Below are 26,732 nucleotides of genomic sequence, written 5' to 3' on the forward strand. Positions count from 1 at the left end.
ATCCTAGTGGATGAATTGGATGGAGCAATCCTGAAATTTTACGGTAAAAGTTTCTGGCATTCATGCTGCTAGTAACTTTTACTGTAAAATTTTACGGTAGAATAAACGATAGTTCAAAAACGAAACATGCGAGCAGCAGGTCCGTACTCTGGACCTTCGTATTGGTAGGCGGCTTTGCTGACCAAAATTCAGTTGGGGCACATTGAGTGAAGGGAAATACGGTGTTATCTGCTTCGTACTGTAAGCCACGTGGTGCATCATTTGGCGCTGCAATCGTTTTTTTTTTTCGGTACGACTTACTGTAATTTTTTTCTGTACTGGAAACACTCCATTTTACAGTAATATTTACCATCAAAGTTTTCTGCATTTTTAACAGTGTAGTAATTAAAAGGCACTCTGCCGATTGCATTCAAAATCAAGATTTAGTCATCATCTTACTCAGTTAATCCCTGAGTAAGATGAAAATCCCTGAAACCCTGAAGGAGAGCTTCTATATATATTTTTTACATAATTACATTTTTCAGTAAAAATGTTTTGAATGTCACATATTGCTTCAGTGTTAAACGATATTATGATGGTCTGAAAATGAAATTAGGCTTAACTCTTTCAGGGGCGCGTCATTAATTTTTGAGAAATCTTTAGAAAAAACACCACAAGTGGGTTTATTTGATCATCTGGACATAGTTTTTTCAGTTAAAAATTTTTTTTTCAGAATTTTTTTCGCTGGGGGTGGTGTCCCCATTTGTTCACACCCCCCACCTGGGGAAGGACAAAAACATGTTTATGCATGTAAAAATGAATTTGAATCTTTTCGAACAATATGATTGACTACCTCAGGTAAAATGAAGAAAAATGATTTACTCTTTCAGCGCTAATTAAAAATTTTAAAATCTGAAAAAAAATTCCAATTTTTGGGGTAAACGAAAAAGTGAAAATTCGATGATTTTAACAAGAAATTGAGCCTACGAAAAAAATATTTTTTTGTTATTCTGCCATCTAATGTTGTTCATTGAAATTAAAAGAAGAGGACTCAAGCGATTTTGATTCAAAAAATTCGGGAAAAACAGAATTTTTTTTTTATAAATTAGTGGTTTCACAGCGCGACCACTGCCCCTGAAAGTGTTAAGAAATCATTTACTGGTTACACTATCCTACTACTTATTATTAGTGGAAATCTCTCTTACGAATACAGAGTCAAGCGTACTGCTACCTCCAGGTCTGAATATGCTATGCAATACAGTTGCCCGTTGATGCACTAATTGTCTTATGATGTCCAGCGGCATTTCATTCCAGAGTTGCTGTAAGCGTGCTAAGTAATTTCACGCACGCAGGGTGGGAGTTGGGAGGCTATTTAAATGCATGTGAGGTAGTTTTGACGTTGTGTAAAGGAGATAATTAGCTTGTTGCAAAATGTGTGTGTGTGTCCTTGAACAATTGCTGAATATAATTTTGTATTTTGTACTCTACATCGCAAACCAATAATATTTTCAAATCACTGATAAAATATATTTTTTTATCAATACAATAAAAGTTAATTTCGGAATGCATAACCTGAACCAATATTTTTCACCTGACGGAAGAAGATACACTTATTTAGATATTGGAATATGTTTAAAAGATGGCCATTACGTGAAATGTAATGCACTACTTATATTTTTTCCATATTCTTTATTGAAAAAGTAACCGTTACACAGAAGTTATTAATATAAAAATTATATAATTTCTTTAACCTCATGTCTTTGATGCTGGAACTCTATTTGATCAACGCAAAACACTACATGCAACACACCAGACAACCCGGTTATCTCATCCAGAGACTGCAGTTTCGTTCTTATTAGAACTCCTCAGTCTGGAATAGTGGATAACCGAGCTGGAGGAAGATGTCATCTCATTGAAGCTGAAAGTGCCCACAAACTGGTAGATGGTTTGGATTTCCCGAGTTTGGGCAAGAACAAAATTGGCGTGAGGCAGCATCGGCGTTGTGTAAAGGACAGCATTAGCTTGTTGGAAAATGCCATTTGAACTGCGTTCAAAATAGTCTAGTGTTTTTTACTGGACATCGCGAACCCAGATAATATGCTAGTTCACCACTTTCAAATATGGGTTTTATCACATGGCATCTAAACATCTATGACACAAGAGAACATTTTGTCTCTCCTTAATTTATTAATTTAACCTATCTCATTTGTACTGCGAAAACTTAACCTAGGGGTTTCTAGGCATTCAGTCGTTTTCCTTGTACCAATGCCATTGATTTGACCATTGAGTTAGTAATTGAATGAAACATATGACTGTATGACATAATTTTTAATAAAAATAATTTGAAATCTATTGATTTTTAGTGGCTCAATTCTAATCAGTAGAATAGTATGCGGTTCAAAATTAATGAGAAAAGTCTAGCTACTTAACTACGTCAAAATTTACGTATTTGAAATATTATGATCAAAATTGAAGATTTTTCAGTAAGAAATGAAAGATTAGTTGCATTTGCAATTACAAAATTTTGAAAAAGCGCGGTAAGTTGAAAAGCTTACAGATATGCTGAAGGATTTTTTTCACGAGTGAGTATATGTACGACCCTCAAGTATCGAAGGTCACGCTACAATAGGGACGTGCACAGTGGGGGAGGGGGAGAATGGAAGCCTGCTGGCCCGGGCACGAGCCTGAAGAGGGCCTGAGATTTTTTAAATAAGGTGTGAACTATATGTAGGGATGTAAGGCTAAACAATGTAGAGGGGAAGGGGCATAAAAGTCATTTGTGACGGGCAACAAAATTTCTGTGCACGCCCTTGTGCTGCAACTCCCCATCCTTACGCTGCCCCTCAACTCCCCATCCTTACGCTGCCCCTCACTCTCTTTTATAAACTATTGAAAATTTTGGGTTTGTAAGTAAAATATCCAAAACGAAGTTCAGAATCAATAAAAAGGCTAACTGTTATACAAAAAACTTTTTTATTCCCTCTGGATCCAGTTCTAGAAAAAAAAGTTTTTGTTGGAAAAAACAAATTTTCTCTAGATGTGATTAAGAGATTTTCGAGTTTCCGATTCTGGCCATGCATATTTTTTTTATTCATAATTTTTCAATTGCTTGCACTAAAATAAAAGTTGATTTCTGTATGCACATCCTGAATCAAATATTTTTCCATGACGGTGGTAGATTAACTCATTCAGGCGTTTGTAAATGTTTAAAAGTTTTCCATTCGGTGAAATTGAATACAAAACTTAGAATTTGTACATGTTCTTCATGAAAACAGTATCCATGTTGTTTTCTAATAGCTCTAAATGTATAATGTTTGTATAACTTGACCACGGATAGATGGCGGATGACCTTGAGCAAAACATAATTTGGTCATTCGTAATGAGTAAAATATGCTAGAAAGTACCGAATAGTAAGACGGTTAAGTTCCGAATTGGAAGAGATCTCGCTAATCTTATCTCTTCCAAAATAATACCAAAAAACTTATTACAAATGACACAATTGATGTTTCTGCTTCAAAGTCATCCGCCTTCTTTTCGCGGTCAAGTTATAAGAACACTGCATAATTTCTTCAAAAATATATGCGTTGACTGTTTAGTCAATAATAATTTATGCGTGCGCTTAGTTAAGATATATTTTTTCTCCTCTGATTCGACATAATGAAAGCTGTTTCCATACTTTCGTAAATGAAAGTTTCTTGTTCCACGGGAAGAAAGCTATCGTTATGATTTCATATGTAGTTAAGAAAACATAATATAATAATCTTCATTAGCTTTGCCCTAAAAATGTTTATTTTCATTTAGAAAAAAAATATGTGTTTCATGTTGAAATAATCCCACACTGCAATTTTATTAATTTAACATTTAAGTTTGTTCGCATAAAATCTATCAGAGAACTAAAATGAAATATGTTTTTATTGGGAATCATTAAAAAAAAAGTCTTATTTCTCTTTGCAGCTCTCAGTCGGCTAAAAGGTCGTAAACGCATGTGGTTCGTCTTGGACGAAGGAAAATGCAGACTTCTTTATTACAAAAGCGAATGCGATGCCCGATCTAAAGATCCACTTGGCTCCATTGACATCAAAGGGTCAGCAATTTCTCTAGCTTTAGACGAAGACAACCAGTTTGTACTGCAGTAAGTATACGTTATTTTTTCTTCTCTACCACTCATTTTCTAATTTTACGTGTAGATTGCGAATGGTTCATAAACTGGTTTCTAACTAGCAATATTACTTTTACCAAAAATGAGGTAAAAGAAGTTTATTTGCTTCCATCTCGTGTTACACAGGGTGTTCCGTTTTAACCTGCAAGACTTCTATTTCCGCAACCGTTAGTATTAACTGCGTACTTCCAATTGTAAAAATGTTCAAAATCAGATGCAGAGTTAAAATGTTAAAAGTTTGAAGCAAAAATAAAAATGAGTCAAAAAGGGGGTCTCCTAACTTAAATTTGGGGAAATAATCTCCATTGAAAAACACTAATAACACAAGAAACTTGACATTTGTGTGACCAATATGCAACAAGATATGAAACGGAACGTTTTGTGACTTACACCACTTTACACTCGCCGTCAATAACACCTTTTGCTGGAAAATATAGCAGTTAAGAAGAGTTTATATATAAAGTTATAATGTGTAAATAGAGTGTGGTTTTTCAAATGGTTCGAGGTTTTGCAGTCTGTTTTTGCACATCATGACATAATATTTGCATTTATTTTGGAATCGCAATGAGAAAATAATTATTATTTTTTTTTTTTTACTTTGACAACCTGTCATTCCTCTGAAAGAGCGATAAGTTCCAATCTCATCTTCTGTATGTCCCTTAAAACTTCGAACTCGAATATCTCCTTGAGTTTTGGTCGCACAAATGTCAAGTTTTTTGAGATAGTAATATTTTTCAATTGAGATTATTTCCCTAAATATAACGAAGGGGATTATTTCCCTAAATATATAGAAAACTTAGGGTCCATATAAAAAGTTAAATTTTTTATTTTTTGTCCCATTTTTATTTTTGCTTTAAACTTCCAATATCTTAGCTCTGCATCTGATTTTGAAAATTTTTGCAGTTAGAAGTATACATCTACGACTAACGGTTGCGAAAATAAAGATCTTGCAGGTTAAAACGGAACACCCTGTATATCTATCTATATTTCTGGGGATACACCTGCTCCATTGTTTATCACTTCTTCATATAGTGAAAAATTATTGGGGCAGTGCATCCCCAGAAACATAAATATTCGTTAATGTTATACTATAATAATTATTTTTTCTTAATTATGCCTGTGAATTATGATGAATAATACGGGGAAGTTCTTCACTGAAGATCTGCTTTGTGACTCTGACAATACAAAATGCGAAGCTTCCAAGATCTTTTTATACATATTTTTTTTACAACATGAAATTTGTTTCGGGTATAGGACTCATAGGAGTGAGTTATATGCTCTGGTTTTATACCAAAATAAGAGAAAAATTTGTAAAACAAACCCCTAGAAAAATGAGATTGGTTTCGATAATTTAAAATTTTTTTTGGAGAATTACCCCCAGTGAGCCTTCCAACTTGCTCTAAATGTACATTCTTTCGAACTTGGCACCTCTCTAGCCCCTTAAAGGAGTGTTGGGGAACAATATAATGCTCCCTTCTCCTCCAAATGAAAATAATGATAGTGAAACTGCCGAAAACGAAAAACAAATGTGGGTGCCATTCTCAAAACGTGGGATGTACAGGGGGGGGGGGGGAAGGTGGTACTATTTGGACTCGGGGGATCATATTACATAAGAATCAAGAAGACTCATATCAGAAGCATTCTGACGGCTTTTTTTTTTTTTTTGCCGCACGGTGTATTAATTTTAACACTTTAAGAATCTTTTTTTTTTTGGACACTTTTGATAGTTGATGTCAATTTTCGTAAAAATTTCAGGATGTATTAGTGGTACTATGATAAGAAAAAGTGAAGTTTCTTTTTTTTTAAATACGGATTTGTTTGTCCTTGGGTGGGGATCCAAGTTTAAGGTCGTGAAAAATAGAGCTAAATATATGATTTCTTTGCTTCAAAAGCAATGAGGAACCAAGCTAATTCTTTTAAATATGGATAGTACTTGATACTAGGTACATGCTAACATAAATATTTTAGTGGCTCACGTATGGTTTTGAGGGCAAAGGTCAATTGCAACTGCTTCTTTTTAATTTTTTTGTCTTGTTTCGGCCCGGATATCTGCTAAAGCCCTTTTTAATCCTCGGAAATAAGTATATGATTAACTACTCACCACAGTATAATACTAAAAAAAATATAAAATAGATTTCGTTTCTCTTCGCTTTAGTAGTAAAAGGGTCTCAAAGTCGATAATTATTTAAAAATGGCCCAGTTTAGAGGTCAATAACTTTTTGCGCGACGGGTCAAGAACTTTGGGACACAGCTGTAAATATGGTCAGAGTAGAGTAGTTTAAAGGTCAGGTTAGAAACCCATGGCAGCTAATAAACTTTTTTAACTACGCAGTCTCAAAGTTGATAATTTGAAACAAATAGAATCAAAGTCTTTTGTCAATTGGGGTAGACCGGGGCACGTTTACGCGGATTTTTTTCAATGAATTTTCTAAATTTTATATTTTAACTTAAGAAATTTTAGACATTGCGCTTTTATGAAGCAGTTAACGGAGTCAAAATTTGTACATTCATTTGTTGCTCTGTTTTTTTTTACCGTTAAGAAGATTATTTTTGAGTCCAAGTCGGTTGCGTAAACTTGCCCCGTTTCCGGGGCAAGTTTACGCACAATTATTTTGACACCTAACGTGGTGCTCTTGGTGTTTTGAACATAATGTCTTATCATCGCTAAAATAAAGCAAATTTATTAGAGACTGAATATTGTATGAAGTAAAAACTGAACGAGCATGAAGACAGCAATACATAGTTGTAAGCTATTAGATACGAATTTGTTACCCAATTAAAAATTAAATGATGATTTTTCAAAACAAAATAGCCTTAAAATACTAAAATGTTTTGAGACAGTTCGGAGCGAAAAAAGTGTCAGGGCACGTTTAGAAGTAAGACACAGTAAGAACGTGCGTATAAAGGTGCTCCGACGTCAAAGCGTAAACTTGCCCCGTCGCCAAGTTTGAATTTATTTTTAACGTGCAAAAACATTTAATAATATTTCAGTTCAAACAAATACAATTCTCAAAAAGGGATAAAATTCTGCAATTTTTCATATATTTGTTCTTTCTTAACTAAGTATTGTTTATTCGCATTAAGCTTCAAAACGTTTAACTCAAAATTTACACGACTTGGTAGAAAACAGATTATTCTTTTTGCATGCTAGACCGAAGCTTGACTGATGTTCAGAAACTTGTGTGGATATTTGCTAGGGAGCAACATCAATATGTTATGACTGTTGACTCTCTAGTTATCATTTGTTTTGAAAAAAGGACACTGTGTAAACGTGCCTCATGCGTAAATTTGCCCCGGTCTACCCTACTCTAAAACGTCTGAGTCAATAACCTTGAACAAGAGCTGTAATTATGCTCTACGTGGTGTAGTTTTAGACTCATGTCAGAAAACCATGAGATCTTATCATCTTACTTAATTGAACGGTCTCAAAAATGATGATTTTAGTATAAAAGAGGTTGCTTTCACGTTTTTACATGCGTGCTACTCGAAATCTTATGAGCTCAAACGCACAATAATACTAAAACGAATCAACATCCCAAAATTTAATGCTTCCAGTGTAATAAAATTTCCTGCAACCTTTACTACGACATAGCAATTCGTCTCACAAAGCAGATCCGCCATTTTAGAGCAATATTTTTCGGACATCCAAGATCCTCAGGATTCGGATCTCGGAAGCTGAGAGTTTGCATCAGGTTAGTTTCAGAGACATCTGCACGCCTCTATAAAATTTCATCCAATTTGGGAATGATCGAACGAGGAAAGTTTGAAAAATCAGGTCAGTTGACGTGGAATCACTCTGATAGAAACATTATATACATTTCAACCGCGTCTTTTGTATTGTGTAACAAATGTGTTTTTTTTTTTTTTTTACGTTATATTTATATTTTTACTTTTGAGCCTTAATTAATAAATGTGTTTATTTATAAATTTTTTACTAAGTAGTGTATATGAAAATTCTACTGTAATTACGCAATCTCTTACCCAACCTGCAATCCTCCTCCTAAAATATAGCATCGGTTAGTGATCATTATAAAGTCAAAAATAACAAAAGATGCATGTTAATTACCACAATGTTATATCAGAGTGATTCCACGTCAATTAACCTGATTTTTCAAATTGTCCCGGCTCGATCATCCCTCAATGGGATGAAATTTTATAGAGGTGTAGAGATGTCTTTGAAACTCACCTATGCAAATTTTGAGCTTCCGAGATCCGAATCTTGAGGATCTAGGATCTACCAAAATAAAGTGCTCCAAAACGGCGGATCTGCTTTATGAGAAGATTTGCCATGTTGTGGTCAAGGTTACAGAAAATTTTATTACACTGGAAGCATGAAATTTTGGGAGCTTAAAGTACATTTGGCTGTTTATTCATTCTAGTATTTATGTGAGTTCTAGCTTATAAGATTTTGAGTAGCACGCATATAAAATCGTGGAAAAACGCTTTTTTATACTGAAATCTTCATTTTTGAGACCATTTAGTTAAGTAAGATGATTAGATCTCATGGTTTTCTAACGTGTGTCTAAAACTACACCACGTAGAGTATAATTATAGCTCTTGCTCAAAGTTATTGACTCAGTAATTTTAAAGTAATTGACCTAAAACTTTGATTATTTTTGTTTCAAATTATCAACTTTAAAAAGTTGATAAGTTGTCATTCATTTCTAACCTGGACCTTAAACTACTCCACTCCGACCATATTTACAGCTGTGTCCCAAAGTTGTTGACCCGTCGCGCACAAAGTTATTGACCTCTAAATTTGGCCATTTTTAAAAAAAATCATCGACTTTGAGTCCGCTTACCTTCTATAACCAAGAGAAAGGAAAGTTTTTTTTTTTATATTTTTCTTAGTACTATGATGTGGTGAATAGTTAATCATATACTTATTTCCGAGGATTACTCACTGCTTTAGCAGATATCCGGACCAAAAACAAGGCGAAAAAAGTAAAAAAAGTAGCAGTTTCAATTGATCTTTGCCCTCAAAGCCATGAGTCAGCCACTAAAATATTTATGCTAACATGTACCTAGTATCAAGTAATATCCACATTTAAAAGAACTAACTTTGTTGTCACTCATTGCTTTTGAAGCAAAGCAATCATATATTTAGCTCTTTTTTTTTTCACGACCTTAAACTTTGACCTCTACTAGAGGGCCAACAAGTCAAATTTGAGAGTAAAGAAGCTTCACTTTTTCTTATTACAATGCTGGTAAAATATCTTGAAAGTTTCAGGAAAATGTAAGATGTCAACTATCTGGCCCTCATTCACTTTGTCCAGCTTTAAAAAAAAATACTCTTAAACATTAAGACATTTAACGTAAAAAAAATGACATGAAATAGAATCTCAACTATTGAAACATTAATATTATCCTCATCTTTTAAAGTTTCTAGTTTCTAAATATACTCCCATATATATTTAAATAAAACGCGTTATGCTAGTTTTTTATGCATTTCCTAAAGCCTTTTTATCGATGCATATAAATAAAAACTCGGTGGTACTAAAATGAGAGTACGCGTATGGATAAATCTTTGTGCTCAAAAAACATGGGTATAGTTTTAATAATCCAATATCAAGCTAGTAAAACAGACGAAGTGCAGTAATAAGTTTAAAAGTGCTTAAGTATGTTTTAGTGCTTAAGTATGTTTTATCTTCATTCATTGATGAAAAAGTAGTAATTATTTTTACCTTATTCTGACGAATATACAAATAAGCTCATATATAAAATATTTACCAAAAACTGAAAATATTACTTCTAAAGCATAGAAATTAGAAGCTTTTTAAATAACCAGAGCGAATAACAATGCTTACTTATTTCCGGTTACAATTTGTTCTGAAATACAGTTTTTTTATTTGCTCCAATGTTGGCAGTAAATTTGATTGTATTTTTGTACAGATAATCTAAACATAATTTAAACTCCGTGTTATAATAAATTTTCTCAGTAAACATGAAAAATACTATGAAAAACTTTTTGCACATTGCTCTCCTTTATTAAGTTTAAATAAAGGCAGCCTAATTTAACGCATTACAAAAAGAGAAAGTGCTGTCAAATAAAATGCAGTGAATCCGGTGAAAAAAAATGTATTTCCTACATTAAGTACAAAAAAATGAAGGCATATTTAACTAAAGCAACTAAGTTCCTTTTAATTAATAAAAAGAAGTTAAATTCATTACTTTTAAGTTTAATTAAATGAAATGAAAAGAACGTTTAGGAAAAGTCAAAGAACAATTCTCCAGTTTAATTAGTGTTTTCATTTTCCATCTTTTGAAAGGGGAAAAATGTTACTAAAATGAACTACATAGGAGTAAATTTATTTTTAGTATGCTTTTCATCTTGTGCGTCTTTTTTAGAAGGTTGTAAATAGTACATGAATAAATTGAGTAAACAATTTCCGTAACGCTGATTAGAAAGTTCAAACAACAAATTTTCTAACATGAAGTACGAGAAAAAAAAATGCATGCTTTGTGAAAGTCTAACTGAACTGCTTTTACACACAGTGAAATCGAGATACAAATGTATATTACTACTACTAAATATTTAATTTTGAAGCACATTTTACAATGCATACAATAGCATTTCTTTGCACTATTGAAAAAACTGCAGTAATGTTTTAACTCCAAAGTGTTATTTAAAGTAAGTAGGATGAATAAAATACATCGCCAGCTCAGTTATTCCAGCCGAGAACTGCAGCTTCGTGCTTTTTAGCACTCATCAGCCCGGAATAGGAAGTAACTGAGCTGGATGTGGAAAACATCTTAAAAAAGCCAATTGAGACAAACAAACTGGTAGGTAATGTAGAATCAACAAACCAGACGAGTGACCGCAACAATGATGCAGTTCAACCCAAAGATTGAAAGCAAAGCAGGTATTTTGCAGTAAGTTACCGCCCTAAGCCAGGGATAAGGCAGAAATACATCCCCAGATCACTTATTCCAATCGAGGACTGCAGTTCCGTGCTTTTTAGCACTCATCAGCCAGGAATAGGAAGTAACTGGGCTGGAGGCGTCTTAAAGGAACCAAGAGAGCCAAACAAACTCGTAGCTAGGATGGTTAGTCGGGGTAATTGCAGAATATATTTCAAGGTTTTTACTTTAGATCCGTCCACCTCTAGGATTAACTGATAGATTTAAAAATAAATACCTTGCATCAAAAACTTCCTCAATCTAGACTACGGATGCAGAATTTGACTTTGTAACTTTTTGTTAGAAAACGAAAACGAAATTTCATTCACTTCGGCATGTTCCGTTTTACCCGTGGAGTAGAGACAAATGGAAGTGTTTTCACATTTGGTTAAAGTTATAGTAGACGTTATCTAATTTAAACTATTTATTCCACAACATTTAGATCTAAAAATAGATACAATTAAAGGTATATACATATTAGGAAAAACGCAGAGGGGCGTGCAACCTTCTGATGTGTGGGTGTTATATCTCACATTCAAAAAAAGGGGGGGGGGGGAGGGGCAAAGAATAAATTCTTCTTTCTAAAAGAAGTGAATGTTGCGCTAGATAAAGCTGAAACTACTTAAATAGTTGAAAGCAGAGAAATCTTTGGCTCATATTGTCTTCGCTTAATTTCATTCCTTTGTGTGTAATTAAGTAAGAATGTAGATTAAAAGGACCAAATGCCCGAGTGGAGCTAATCATCTAGATTGCAAGTTGTTCAGAGAAACAATTCTGAAATACACTAGAGACTTTAAGGCTCGTGTAAAATGAAGTTTCCCCCTTTTGTGAATCTGTCTTTCCTTGCATTGGTAGAGAGAACCGACTCATGTGTATTGTTTAAAGTCTTGATACCGATTGTGAGACATTACTTAGGTATTATATCTTAGTTTAGATGAAAATGAAAGTGAATTAAGTTTCGGAAGTTTTGTAACTGTCTATTAGACTCCAAATTTAATAAATTCAGGCGTCCCTCGTATAACACGGATAATTCGTTCCGTATAGTATCAAAACCGTGCTATACGAGACATTTTAAAAATAACATTTTTATTGATTTTAACACTAATAATGTATGTGCATGAGAAAAATCAGGTTAAGATGTATCGTGTCATATCGAAATCGTGTTCCGTGTTATAACGAAACCGTGTTATACGAGACTTATAAATGATGTAAATCAAGGGATGTGTACCGTGTTATATCAAAACCAAGTTTCATAGAAACAAAGTAAAAACCTGTTAGAGTTATCAACCATTAACAGAATGTATTAAACAAAAATGAAATTTCATCTTTTATAAATATAAGATTCGAGTTATATCAAAGCCATGAAGTATTAAATTCAAGTTTCGTACCGTGTAATATCGAAACCGTGTTATACTAATCGCGAATTTGATACCGTGTAATATCGAAACCGTGTTGTAGAAGTATCGTAATATACGAGGGACGCCTGTACCTTTATTTGGTAAATCAAACAATTTTTTAAAGGCCCGATGTTGCAAACAGTAAACTTCCAATGGAATGATGTCAATAATATTAAAATCAATAAGAATAAAACCATGAAAATAAAGAAGCAAAAAACATTTGCTCTTGTCGTAGAGGTTAACTATATTAAGACGTAGTGGTTATGTCATAAAAGGAAACTAATATCTGAGAACTGGTTCAAAATCTTGCATACCATTCTCTTTAATGCTAAGTTTGGAAATCGGGTAACATCAAAGGTTTGTTTTCCAGCCATTTTACTTCAGCAATGAAATGAAGCTTTTAAACCTTTAAAGTAATCAATTACGTAATTTTGCGTTTCACAAGTTGATCCTCATGAGGTTTATTACGTGAAATTGTAAAGATTTATTGATTTAAACTAAATGTTATGCTATCATCTATTGTCCGTTTTTCACGAGAAGGCACTTTGCCACCCCTCCTCGAACGCAGAGTTCCATTTTACGCGGGGATAATCGATAAGCAATCCACGCGCTTCTAAAGGAGACAACCACGCAGCCTTAACATGGGCGTGCATTTTCATGTACAAAAAAAGTCTTATTGTCTTTTACATTACTTGCTTCATTTGTCTGCTGTCATTTTAGTTGTTCTTACATTTTAAAACCTGCTGCTTTTACAACAAAATGCTATGATCCGAATATACCTTCTGCCGATAACAGTGAAACAGAATCATCGGATACCACGTGACGAAGGAGGAGTCGAGTGCCTTCTCGTGAAAAAACGGACAATACACGAGCAACAAGTTCATTCCCATTTTCCCCTGCTTGGCCTGTGATGAAATTCAATAAATTAGCCAAGAGGCATGTAACGTTTTCAAGTTTGGTTGCCTTCAATCTGCAGGGCTTTCGACATGCCTGACCAACAGTTGACTGCAAATGACTGTTGAGACCAACCATTTCTTCAGAAGGTAAATTCTGTCCACTTATTGATTTTCAAGTTTTAAAGTTTTTCCAGTAATTTTACAGCCAGAAATCAATTTTCTCAAGAACATTGATATTAAGTTTTTAATTGGGATGTTGCTCCCCCCCCCCCCCGTAAAAAAGAAAAAAAAAACATCTGGTATTCTCACACTAGAAAATCGCCCGTGCTAATTGCCGGTCGAGAATTGCTTCTACGTTTAAACGAAGCAATTGCCTGTTTGGTGATGTTTTGTTCGTTGAATTTTTTACCCTAACTCCAGTGGATTAACCCTAAACTCCAGTAGATAGCGTAACTAATTGACCACTTTTTCGTTTCTTCATTGTCTTAAAATTGCAGTCTTACCAGTGAAACAGTTAAGTTACAGTATTCAGTTCAGCCTTGTCAAAATAAAGTGTTTCCCTGCATGTCAAGCATTAGCAAAAATATATTATGAAATTATCATGCTATAACACAAGTTTCATTGTTGATGACGTCAGAGCGATCAGTGAATCAGCTATTATATATATGAGGATATGCTATATTACGTGCGAGGAAGAATCAACCTGGAAGAAGCAGAACAAAGTTTTTTTTAAGTTTGGTTAATTCAAAAAACAAACTGATATGCTTTAACAGTATGTCAAAACTTTGGCATAACTTTCAATCTGAATATAATTGTAGTCTTAGTTTGATGAACAACCGTGATAATGAACCTGAACCATCACGAATATTTGAATTTTAAACGCAGGTCATTTTGTAAAAGCGTTCCAAAAGTTGCAGTTGTATCCTTAGTATCGAGTGATTGAAGACAAACATTGAATCAAACACGTTCACACATTCCATTATCTAAAACATGATCTTTGAAGCAAAGACTATAATCTGAAATCGTATAACACGGATCAACACGAGAAGCGTTTTATCTGTCTTTTGATTGCGACACTGAGACCAAGGCCAGGAGTAATCCTAACACCTGGGATTTTTCAAACCTTCTAATCTCTGCTATCAATCTTCGAAATTAAACGGATATATAGAGGCAGAGTTCACTTATATATTTCGAACGATTCCTTTGATATGGGAAGAAAAAGGCAGTCAAAAAACGCTATCATGCAACTGAAAAATGCAAAGTTTTATGTAACAGTCAAACATTCAAAAATCTTTCATAAATTATTTTAGGAATTCCTGCTGAAAGAACAATTTTGGACTTTTTATGGTTTCTACACTTTTGTATGCTTTCTGCTAGAGTTTTAAATTCAGCAAGAGTGCTGATGAAGATCGAATATTTTAAAAGAATAAAAATAAAAACATATGTTAGAGGCAAATTTTTCTTTTACGAAATTTTCCGAATGATAATCATCAATGTATCTTATTATATGCTAAAATAAACTACTCGGAATAGTTTGTTCCCTTTAGGCTGATATTTAATGTTTGTCAATAAAAAACATTTATTTATTTATTTATTTATTTACTTACTTTTTGCTATATGTTAATTCGCTCATCAATGTTAAGCTGAAACTATATTCTCAGTTCCATTTTTTTTTATATCTTATTTTCTTTTCTTTTCTTTTCTTTCTTTTTTTTTTGCAATGCTCTTGCAATGTCCGAGTATCAAGTGATTCTACTTTACATTTTTGACATTTATAATTTTGATCACAGAGGCGGTTAACGTAATTTCTATAAGGGGCTGTATATAAAAAATGGCAAACTTTTTCCAACATATAGGATCCCCCCCCCCTCTTTGTCACAAAGTGTAGATGGCTTGCTTTTTCCCCCAACATATCTCCTTTATTACGCACTTAAATAAAAAAAATATGATATCAACCATGAATATCAATCATATTTACTAATTCTCAACTGATTTTCAAAAAAAAAACTCTTTCTTCCTGCTTTCATGAGTTTTATAAGGGATTTAAACTACTCTCGACATCTATTTTATTTATATTTTATGGAAGATTGGAAATCAAATTTTTTAAGGACAAAAATAATGTTAATATTGGGCGTCTTTGTTTGCAAATAAAATCAAGTAGTCAACGTAGACTATAAGAATAGAATAACAGTATTTGCTTTTAAAAATGTCCATCAGTTATTTCCCTCCTTTTTTTATCACAACACCTGTGATTAAAATTATTTAAATTGGAATGGCAGCAGCCCGTCGACGCTCCTTGCCATGAACTCGAATCAATCCTTCAGTCGCCACAGAACTAACGTAAATGAACGAAGGTTTTTGATGAGACGATAGTCACCCCTTTTTTTGATGGGACATTTCCCTTTGGATGAGATGCTCCCTATTTTCGATATCTGTTATTTAAGTGCACTGAACATAAATTTAAACTAACAGCTATAAATTAAAATATTTTTTTCGAACCTTCAATAAGTGTTGTCGATTTTTGAATATTGATGTGTCAAGTTTAACTACTGAGCCATTTTTCGTCAACTCTGCTTGAGACTGCTTATTAACTTGAGATATCAGATGAGCATTCGTGATGCATAGAGAAGTGTGTGTTTGCTCGTGTTCTACAATGGAATGCATTCTGTTTGATTTTATATCACCGTATCAAAGAGGCATTGTCATTTTTTGCGATAGATTGACACCTTAGGTTTTGTAAATTTATGACGTATTCGACAATATGTTGTCTATAAATGTATGCTTCTTCTAATTTTCAATAATTATATTACAGTAAAACCTGTAAAGTTGACCACCTTTGTAAGTTGACCGCTATTTTCAAGCACATAAAGAGATCTATATCATATAATTCAACCTCTATAGATTGACCACCTGTTTAAGTTGACCATTAAAATAGTGCACCGCAAGTGGTCAGCTTACACAGGTTTCATTGTATTTCTGGAAAGTGACAAATCTGTATGTCGTTATATTTTGTAGTTTATACAAGTGCTCCCTGTATCACAAATATTGTTATTAGACATAACTTATCCGAATCCGAATAACCTGCATTGGCCAGAGCACAATAAAATAGCAGCATAATTCCCGAAGGCCTAAGTGCACGCATCTTGAACACACTCACTTTTAGCATTACTTACCATCATTTAGTTTTGTCTTTAAACCTTTATTGTTTTACGCCCCCTACCCCTTTCCCACAGTCACATTAACTAAAACTACTACTTTTAAAGGAAAACTAAAATTAAAATATGCACTTTTCCAAACCTTGAAACTTTTTTTTAAAAATCCTATTCAAACTTTACTTTAGTCGAAATTACTATCTTGTTGATAAACATGCGTGTTTCAAACTTGCATTTAATAATAAATCCCGATATATACTTATTTATTTGATTCGCTTCGTTTCTTGCGACAACAGAAATTTTACAAACTATAACAAAATAAAACTCTGTTCGGGTTTCAAATGAAGCACAAGCACACTTATCATCAAGTTCAACGTGCAAATTCCTTTCTTGAAAGTGAATTGAAATTAGATTAGAAATTTGAACTCTGCAATGTACTGGAAAGAAGAACCCGGAAAAGTTGGGTATATACGCTTTGTAAGAATTACAGAAGGTTTCAGTATTTTCTGAGAATTCTTCTAGAGTAGTAGTAGCAAGTAGAGAGTGTATTTATTCTACAGTGATTAAAATAATAAACTTCTCCGAACTAAATTAAATTTTTGTGAGTAAAAGCACATTTTCTTCAAATTTATAGCTGGTGGTTTCAAGATTACTAATATTAAAATAGATGCATTTAAAAAATGTCTACTACTTTCAAATGACAAAATTATTTTCACCGGGAGAACTCTTTTGCGGGATTATTTGAATCAGTTATTAAAACTAACAGCCAATATTTGAATAAATATATTCATTTGCATTAAAAACGTTTGAAATATTCTTTAAACAATAAGTTGTCCTTTAATTATCTTCGTAATGAAATATGATTTGTAGTTGAAACAATTTTGATCCATTAATGTTTTGCTATTATTTTGGAAGACATTTCTTAACCGATCTAGCAAAATGTACTAATGATACAGTTTTAGGAAAAGTTCGAATAAACGTTTTTGCGCTACCACAGATCTTGAGAGAAACAATAGATTTAGGAATATTTTTGACGAAATTTAAAAAAAAAGATAAGATTTTTTGGCGTTGTGAAACGGCAATATCGACACCCCGTTTCAATATTTTCATGCACTAAAATGCACTCTTTTGAAGGTACTTATCTTGAAATTAGTCACATTTTGGGAACGAAACCAAACCTCTTCTGTACGCAGTGTAGAGGTATCTACAACTTGCAGTAGAAAATTGTGGTGTAGTATACATACTTACAAAGCTATGAATGAAACTCTCCAAAACTTCTTCATACATTTTTATAAAACTTTGTTCAATAACGTTTGTTACGTTTTTTTTAAAAAAATATATAATGTTTTACCAACATTTTTTTAGACTACGTTTCTCAAACTTTTATAAATCTATTTGCTCACGAATGTAAGAAAACTGGCAACAAGTTTTAGTCCCGCAAAGAATGTGGTTATTTTTTTCAGTCAAAAACGTTAGATTTACAGTTATTTTCAGAAAACGGTATTTCTTAAAATCCTTAACTTAATCGTTTTGCAAATTTATAACTTGATTTAATAGTAATTTTTTTTATCAGTATATGCTCTCTTAACGTATATTGTCCATTAAGTATTATGATTTTCTAAGTTTCTTCATGAAATAAATATTAATCGTAATGCTCTTGACATGCATTTATCTATTAGAAACAAAGATTAGAACCAAAGAACATTTAATGGAATTACAACAATTCCTGCAAATAAGTTAAAGTTGTGTTAAATGTTGTTGTTCTTGTCTTGTGCTAACTAGGCTGGCGATTTGGGGTGCGCTGCTTCTTTTTTGCAGCTGTACCGTAATTTGGTGAGAAGTCCGACTTCCCCAGTACACACATGTCATAGGACCCGTTTGAAAGATAGGCAGTCATTCACAGCACAACCCATTCACACAAAAGAAGGACAAGGACAGGGAAGAGAAAGTACATCCATGCCTGAGGCGGGATTCAAAACCATGACCTACCCATCGCAATCAGACTCCTCTGACCACTAGAAAAGGCGGGCGGCAGTTGCATTAAATATCACCAGCATTACTAATCCTCGGCGTCATTAAGTTTTACAATTACTCGATTGCTCATAAAACTTTTTGAATATTACCTGTAATTATTCTGAGTGACATGTGCATATAACTGCGCGATTTGCATTGACACGGTTAAGGTCTCTATATAATATCCTCACATAGCATATTGACTAAACACATTACTATCGCTAAATTTTCAGCTTAAGACCTATTTTATTATATAGTTTTCTATTGTATAAATTATAGTGTAATGACACTTTTCTACTATTTCTAACGTTATTTTTTCTTACTCTCTAGCAGCTCAAATGGAAGGGAGCATGCTTTAGTTGCAGAAGATCACGAGTCTATGATGCTATGGGTACTTGCTTTACAGGTCAGTTACGCTCATAAATTTAGACTACTGCTGTTTATAGAAAGTTCTAACAATTTTATGCATCAACCTGCAGTTTTTTAAGCTTCTAAACAGTTTTTGCTTTTGTGATTTTCTTTTCCTTCTGAAAATAATAATAACGTTTAAAAAAACTTAGAGTTCTCTCAATAATGCAGATTTTAATACATTAATTATCCAGTTTTGTAGAAGTATATTGTCACTCTTTCAAGCTATGTGACCAATCTGCTTGCCCTTGACTTTTTCTATCATGTCTCATACTCTTGTTGAGTGTCTTTTCTTCACTAAAAAAAAAGTTTTTCTGGAAAATAATGGACAGCTAATGTGCCTAATTTCTGAAAATAACATATCTGGCAAACACCAGGAAAGTTTCTCGCTAAAAGTTAGTAAACTTCCTGCAATTAACCTGGAATTTTCCTGAAAAGTTCAGAAACCTTCCCAGTCAAAGCCAGCCATGTTTCTGGACTAACTCAGGAACCTTTAGTGAAAACCTCTATATGTACATAGAAATAGCTTGGCACCTTCGTGATTTACCAAGAAAGCTCTTAAAGCAAATATGACCGAAGCTAAGACAGAATTGCAAGCACGGAGCAGTTCCAGCAAAGCTACAATATCCGGAGACTGCATTTCGCCCTTTATTGGAGCTCAGTTAATCCGGTCAATCCAGCGAGGCCGTAATTAAACTGAAGGAGAAACACCTAATAAGACGCCTAATATATTTTAACACCAGTTGTTAAAAATGTTTTTCACTACAGTATTAATTTGGCAATTCATGGAACTAGTTGCGATTCGAAAAACTTCTTCGCATTTTTTTTATACAGGAAAGTGGTGGAAGCTATTGAAATCCCTAATCATTTCCTTAAAGTAATCAGTGACGTTTCCGATTTTTTTAGTTTATCTTAATCTTGTTCAATCCTTATTTATAATCCTATGCAAGCCAATCTGCATAAGTTTTTGCAATTTGAGGCCTTTACACTGTTCTGCTGGAGAGGGGCCACATTTCCACACTTTACATTAGTGGTAGTAAAACACACACTGATTAAAAATCTTAATATTCATGCAATTTTATAGAGATATGTTTCTCCAATTCATATGACTAGTTCAACTAAAAATATAATACTTGACCTTTACCATTACATTACAAACCCTAGTTTAGTCTCATATCTATGTTAGTCTTCTTCATCTACTGTTTGTAATCCTAAGCAAGCCTTTCTCCATACTTCGTTGTAATTTTAAACCTTTGCAGTGTTTTGCGATAGCGAAGGACTACGTTTTTACTCGATACATCAGTGACGGTACAACGCACTGATTAAAGATCACCCTTTTCAAACAAAGTATATATTTCAGTAAATTACCGCCCATTAGCCAGGGCTAAAGCAGAAATACGTGAAATACACTGCCAGCTCAGTCATTTCCAGCCGAGGACTGAGCTGGCGGTGTATTTCACGTATTTCTGCTTTAGCTCTGGCTAATGGGTTGTAATTTACTGAATTTACCTTGCCTCGTGTTCAATCTTCGAGTTGAACCGAACCATTGCTTCGGTCACTCGTCTGGTCTGCTAATTCTATATTAGCTACCAGTTTGTTTCGCACTCTTGGCTTCCTTAAGAGGTTTTCCATCTCCAGCTCAGTCATTTTCCTATGCCGGGCTGATGAGTGCTAATAAGCACGAAACTGCACTCCTCGGTTGGAAATGCTTGAGCTGGCGGTGTATTTCACGTAAAGTATATATTTGTCTTAAATGTTATGCTGTTTCTTCTGAAATATTCATCGTTATAAATATATGATTCCTTAGCCCACATTTATTATAACTAATATTTATTTAATGCTCGAATTTCACTGCAGTGATCAAACTCTCGTTTCTGTGTCAAATATTTCAACAATGGGGACCGTTTGATTTATCGTGTTCATTAATAAATGACGGAAATTGACCCCAGGTTGTTGTCGTAACGTGTATTATAACGTCATGTAGATAGATAAATGTCTTTTAATATTTCAGATTGTAAATTTTGTTGAGGCTGAGAGATATCAATATCATGGTTTCTAATATACTACGAAAATTATATTGTATGTTAGTTTAGCTATACCTTCTATATAAAAGTTAAAGTTATTGGGCTTTTGAATAATTTAGAGGAATTAATTATTCACTGAAAGATGCATCTTGGTTTTTGTAAATAACCCTTAAGCTATCATGTGAATACTTTTAGGAAGTTCATGGAAAATATTGACTTTTAATAGACACATGATGGTTCATTAGATATTGTGAACATGCAAATACTGCTCCCAATAAAACTCGATAGTTGTTAAACATGATGGTAAGGAAGGATGCCTAAAACATGTTGGTAAATACATTTTAAGTGTCCTTTTCTTTCATTTTTCCTCCGCGGTGAAAGACATATTTTCGAATAAAGTAAGCGGAGAATGTGTTTTTGTTATTTTTCCAATTTCATTATTTAAGAAAAATGAGTTTTTACCTTCTTTTTAATAAAAATATGTACTAAAGCTTAGGTAGGACTTATTTCTAAACACCTTCTGTCAACTATATTATTAGATGTTTGGGTGTTATTACAAAGATTTTTCAGCGTGTTCCTTCAATTTCGTATCAATTCTTTATTTTTTCCTCTAATTGTGACATAAATTTTTCATGTGGATTTTTTTCCCCCCAAAGTAGCATTTTTAAAAAAATTCAACCGTATCCTTTTCGTTAAAAGCTAGAGGATTAATAGAAAATAAAGGTTTTCCAAGATATTTTTCGCTGCATAATATATGGCATTCTATTTCTAGACAATTCCAAATCTGAGAATTTTTCGACTTCTCCTTAGAGCTAGAAGAGGCGTTTTATTTGTTTCCTTGAATCTCCGATAAATTATGTTTTCCCAGAATTTGACATTACATTGATATTTATTAGAAAAGAGTCGAAAACAATTGTCTTTGTTTTGGTCGTATTCTCAAAAAATGCTAATTTTTCACTCCTCTGTTCAATTTTAACGAGTACATTTTTTTTCATCAAATAAACTACAAATATTTTTACTCATAAAGTATCAAAACTTTTAAAGTATGTTAAATTTTATTCTGGAGCAGAAAATCATCTCAGAAATTAAGAAGTCACCTTCTTAATGCTCGCTCGAACGCATTTAATGCAAATGATATCACATCCTTATCATAATTAAAAATATATTGCGTATTTATTTAATGTTTACGAATAAAAGCATAGGATTACGTGTTTTTTAAAGAAAAGCGTCCATATATTTTTATTTCGTTTGAGTAGTTTTGGAATAAATACGCTTTGAAAAAAATAGTCGACACTGGATATTTGCTTTAATTATCTTTCGCCCAGCATTTTCTTATTTTTTTTTTATTTATTTATTTATTTATTTTTTTTTGAGTAATTTCGCTTTACAGATTAAATATTCATTTCAAATATTCATATTTTTTCGTAACAGATGTGTTTTCTAAAAGCAATTTTATTATTATTTAAGTCTACAAAGATAACTTTTCCTAATGAATAAATTAATGTCAAAATGTTGTAACATTAAAGCGAAAAATTACTCCATAAATTTTCGTCAATATCAAAAAAATTTTAGCTCATAGTTTTTTTTTTCCTTCATTTAACTCAAATTTATGTATACTACAAAACTTATATTGAAGGAATGTGGGGCAAAATAAAATATTTGTTCCAGTTTTAGAGCCACATAGCAGGTAATAATTCCTGTAATATATTCCAATCAGGAAGTGCATGATTAAAATTAAATTAAATAAAAATTTCAGTCACTTTACCTAAGAACACTAAAAATTATCTGTCCGTGCTACTCATGGTACTGTTTGCATGGGTACAAATGTACGCCATTTTGATATTGCAAGTCTGTCCGTCGACGGAACCACAGTTTCACGACATTAAAAACCAGAAGTAGCAGCTTGAAAACATAAAGAAGCATGATACAAACAACTGTAACTAATAATACAAACTAAAAATACAGAAGAGAAAAAAAATTGACTTTTTTTTTACTTAGACCGAAGTAAAATTGAAAAGTTGTGATAAAACTTGACATGTTCATTTGCCGGCTTTGAAACCTCGTAAGAAACTGGAGAGAATGGAGGAGCTCTTGTTAAACCACCCATTCGATCCCTCCTATTAATTCTCTGAATTTCTGAAGCAACATCCATCAATACAACCGTCCGTCAGTACAGCAGCTTCCGATACGTAATGTACTTTACATAGAAGTCATTGCTTGCTTAATATCTCGATCAAAGTAAACTGGTTTATTAGATTCGCGGAATGAGTATGCATCGACAGAATCATTATTTCACGAATCGCATAACTTTACCGTCTAATTTATTATTATTTTTTGTATTCTGAAAGTAATTCGAATTATCAGCTGTTCGGAGAGTAGGAGTTCGGAAAATTGGAGTTCTACTGTGTATCATTTATTCCGGAAGATGAAAGTCTAGCCAATACCAGCGCTTCCCAAACTTTATAGCCAGCAGACCCCTTGCATGGATTATTATTCAAAGCGATTTGAAAACAACACTAGCTATGTAATTTAGTTTGCTTAGCTTTACTTGCAAATTCTGGAGTACAAAAATCAAATTGAACATGCAGATCGATAGGTAACAGGGATTTAAAACTCAAAATTGAGCTTCGAATTATTGGGAGGTGTGAGATTGTTACAGCTCACATAATTTTAATTGATTGCGTTTAGTTTTTTATAGTAGGAGTCAAATATCAGGCTCAGCACCTGCACAACTTCGAAATTTAGTTTGGCTTCATAGTTTGGAAATCTGGATTTGAATAGGCATGTTGTGGCAAAAGGAAGAACACGCTTTGCTTTTACAACGAGCGGTTGATAGTTTTTATTTTCTACACAAAACTAAAAATTAGGGTAACTTACCTGAAAGGTACATTTCAAGGTGCGGTTATGTCTATCAAACATTCATATTTCCATGATGACACATTGCGTGGTTTTTTTCGAAGCAGAAAACGGCCTAATCACCTATTTATGATTTTGCAACATTGTATCTCGGGAAGAAATGCTCAAACAAGCCCGTCCTTTAGGGAAATCAGGGGTCAGGGTGCAAGATTGCCACCCTGGCTTAGAAGAATTAATGTTTTCACATATAAGTAAGTGTGGTTTTTCTTGTTTCCCGGTAAACATTGTGTTGAATATACACCATTTGTCCAACCTTCACCCTGAAAAAATTCAAATAACGGATCTTACTCAAAGGGCAACTCCATGCTTTGAAGGTGAAAATTTTGCTTGAAAGGCCTGGCATTATTTAAGCATCGTTTAAAGGTATTCAATTTTTTTTCTCCGAAGTTTGCCGTGAACCCCCTACTAGTGGTCAGCGGACCCCTAAGATTTTCGTAGACCACAGTTTCAGAAGCCCTGGCCTATACTAATCTAAATTGTTGACATTGGTATCTTTATCTAGAAACTAATTGATTGTTAGTATTATCCCTTAGATTTAAATCCTGCATAACATTTTGCAACCTAATTTTCAGTCAAATCATAGATCTAAATCCTTCACTAAAGTCCTTGAAAGTGATGTCATTCAGGTTTCTCTATGTAATCCGACGCTTAGTCGTGTGCGTAAACTAATGGATTTCCATTTGGAACTGATAGTGGCAATAATGCATTACTGCTAAGGAAGGACTATTATCCGTGCTAAAACACAGAGTAAAGCGTTTCAAAATTGAGGTAGAGGAAAGAGGGTCACATGTGAACACGGGGCACATATGAACATGGTATGTTTTACTAAGATAACTTCAAGTAGAAAATCTATAAAAATTCTCAAGGAATTGCAGTACCAATTCTACCTCTTGGCCAAACTTTTAGAACCATAATCCATTTTATGTTTCTGTGGCCAAAAGTTCTTTGTTTTAGCAGGTGTTGTATTTAATTTTATCACTGACATTTTCACGTGAAAATATATTATAAACTCACAATTAAACTAAATTTAATAATTGCAACATTATATTCAAGTAAATTTGTGACAATGTTTAGTTTTTTATATTAAATTGAGAATTCTCTTTTTTTGCAAGTTAGTTCTAAAGTTGATGATGGGACACTTGTGAACGCAACATGTAGAGGCACATTCGAACAGTTGTCATATCCCTTCCGTAATATTAGTATTAAAGCAGCATATTATAAGTGTTAAAAAAACCGAATATACTAATGATAATTATATTTTTGTAATCAGATAGTGAATTTATTGTTACCTATTTTTATAATTAATTTTTAAATATTTTTTGATTTATTTATAGATTTTTTTTTCATTTCTAGTGTTATATAATTAAGGAAATAAAAAGACAGATAATATTTTCATTAAGTTAAATCTTAAGTTTAAAATCGTACGTTATTATATTATGTATGAAGCTTCAAATCAATAAAATAATTTGAATAATCGTTACCTAATGAAAATCATTTCTACCATGTATTCTTATAAGTTTTTTTCGTATGTGTCCAGTGATCGGAATATTCTACTGACCTTAAAGTTTGACAGTGACGAGTTATATATTTGAGGAAAATGTTTTCTTAATAACATAATTACTGATGTAATTTACTGGTCCAATAATTTAATATGTGTTTTAGAAGTTTCTATTATTTTTAAAAAACAATCTTTTCTAAGCTCATTTGTTTTCCTTAAAGTATAAACTGAAAAAATCAAGCTATTCATATTCTTAAAGAGAGTTGATACTCTGAAACCACCCTTAAAAATTTTTTTTTTTAAGTTTTATATATTCGAAACATAAAAATGCTGAGTTTTCAACCAAAGCGGAATTTATATTTGTATATATTAAGAGCAACTCAATTTAAATATTAACAGGGCAGGAATGTATTTATAAGTGTGCGTAAATTTTTACTTTCAAACGTTGAACGTTGTTTTTCTTAAAACGTCAGTTTTAGAAACTCATTTAATTTTCTAACTTCTTCCTACTTTACATGTTATTTTTGCAACTTATTTTATGCCTTCATAATTATACTGAAATGAATTTTTTGCTTAAGCTTTCACACGTTTTCCTAAGCAGTTGTTTTTATGGTTAAAAACGGTCATTTATTTCATTTAAAAGTGGCTATTGGTTAAAATTGAATAAATTATTCAAGAAATGAATTTCTTTAAAATTTCATTTCAGTAGACTCTCCAATATCTCTTGAAAACACTAAAAACTGAAAGTTTCTGTAATTTAAACATTTTGCGAAAAAAAGTACCTTGATTTAAAAATTTAACCTTACGAATGTATAGGGTACCGACTCCCTTTAACCGTCCGCAAGAACCTCTTAACTGTATGAGGATAGTAAAAATCCTTTCATAACTTTTATAATATTGTTTTACACTGTTTTTAAATATAACTGTATAGTAGCAATTTATAATCAATTCAATACATCAATTTAAAAAATATCATATTTCTTTTTTAACTTTCCAAATTTTAATTCGTTTTTACAGAACAACTTTTTCTTATAACTCACTAAAAGGTACCCGTAAGAGAAATATTACAGCTCTTTCCGAATTTACTCAAAATAGCTGTTCTAATATTTCACTGAAAAATCGGATTCCAGTTGATCCACGTGCATCGTATTTCTTTCCTCCTTCAGATATATGTTGGACATAAATGCAAGCATCTGCTTTAATAAGTCTCAAAAAGTTTGTAATCAATAAATGCGCTGACAGTAAAAATATTTTTGACACAATTTCATGGTGTTTATTAAGCCAAAGCGTCAAGATGTTTGCAATTTATGTACTTAAGGTAGCATTTTTCTAAACCAAACTGTCTATTTTATGTTTTTTTTTCCTTTCTCTTTTACAGTTGATGTTTATC

At 32.8% G+C, this 26,732-nt stretch overlaps 1 protein-coding gene across 1 annotated transcript in view; it reads left to right on the top strand.

Moving 5' to 3' along the window:
* The window catches only part of LOC129231049 (TBC1 domain family member 2A-like), a 105,815-nt gene that overhangs the window by 69,990 nt on the left and 9,093 nt on the right, over window positions 1–26,732 (top strand). The window contains exons 2-3 of the mRNA XM_054865297.1: window positions 3,934–4,111; window positions 18,827–18,902. Of these exons, the coding sequence (XP_054721272.1) occupies window positions 3,934–4,111; window positions 18,827–18,902 (254 nt within the window). The remainder of the gene's footprint in view (window positions 1–3,933; window positions 4,112–18,826; window positions 18,903–26,732) is intronic.

The sequence above is a fragment of the Uloborus diversus genome, chromosome 10, assembly GCF_026930045.1.
Source record: "Uloborus diversus isolate 005 chromosome 10, Udiv.v.3.1, whole genome shotgun sequence".
Classification (NCBI taxonomy): domain Eukaryota; kingdom Metazoa; phylum Arthropoda; class Arachnida; order Araneae; family Uloboridae; genus Uloborus; species Uloborus diversus.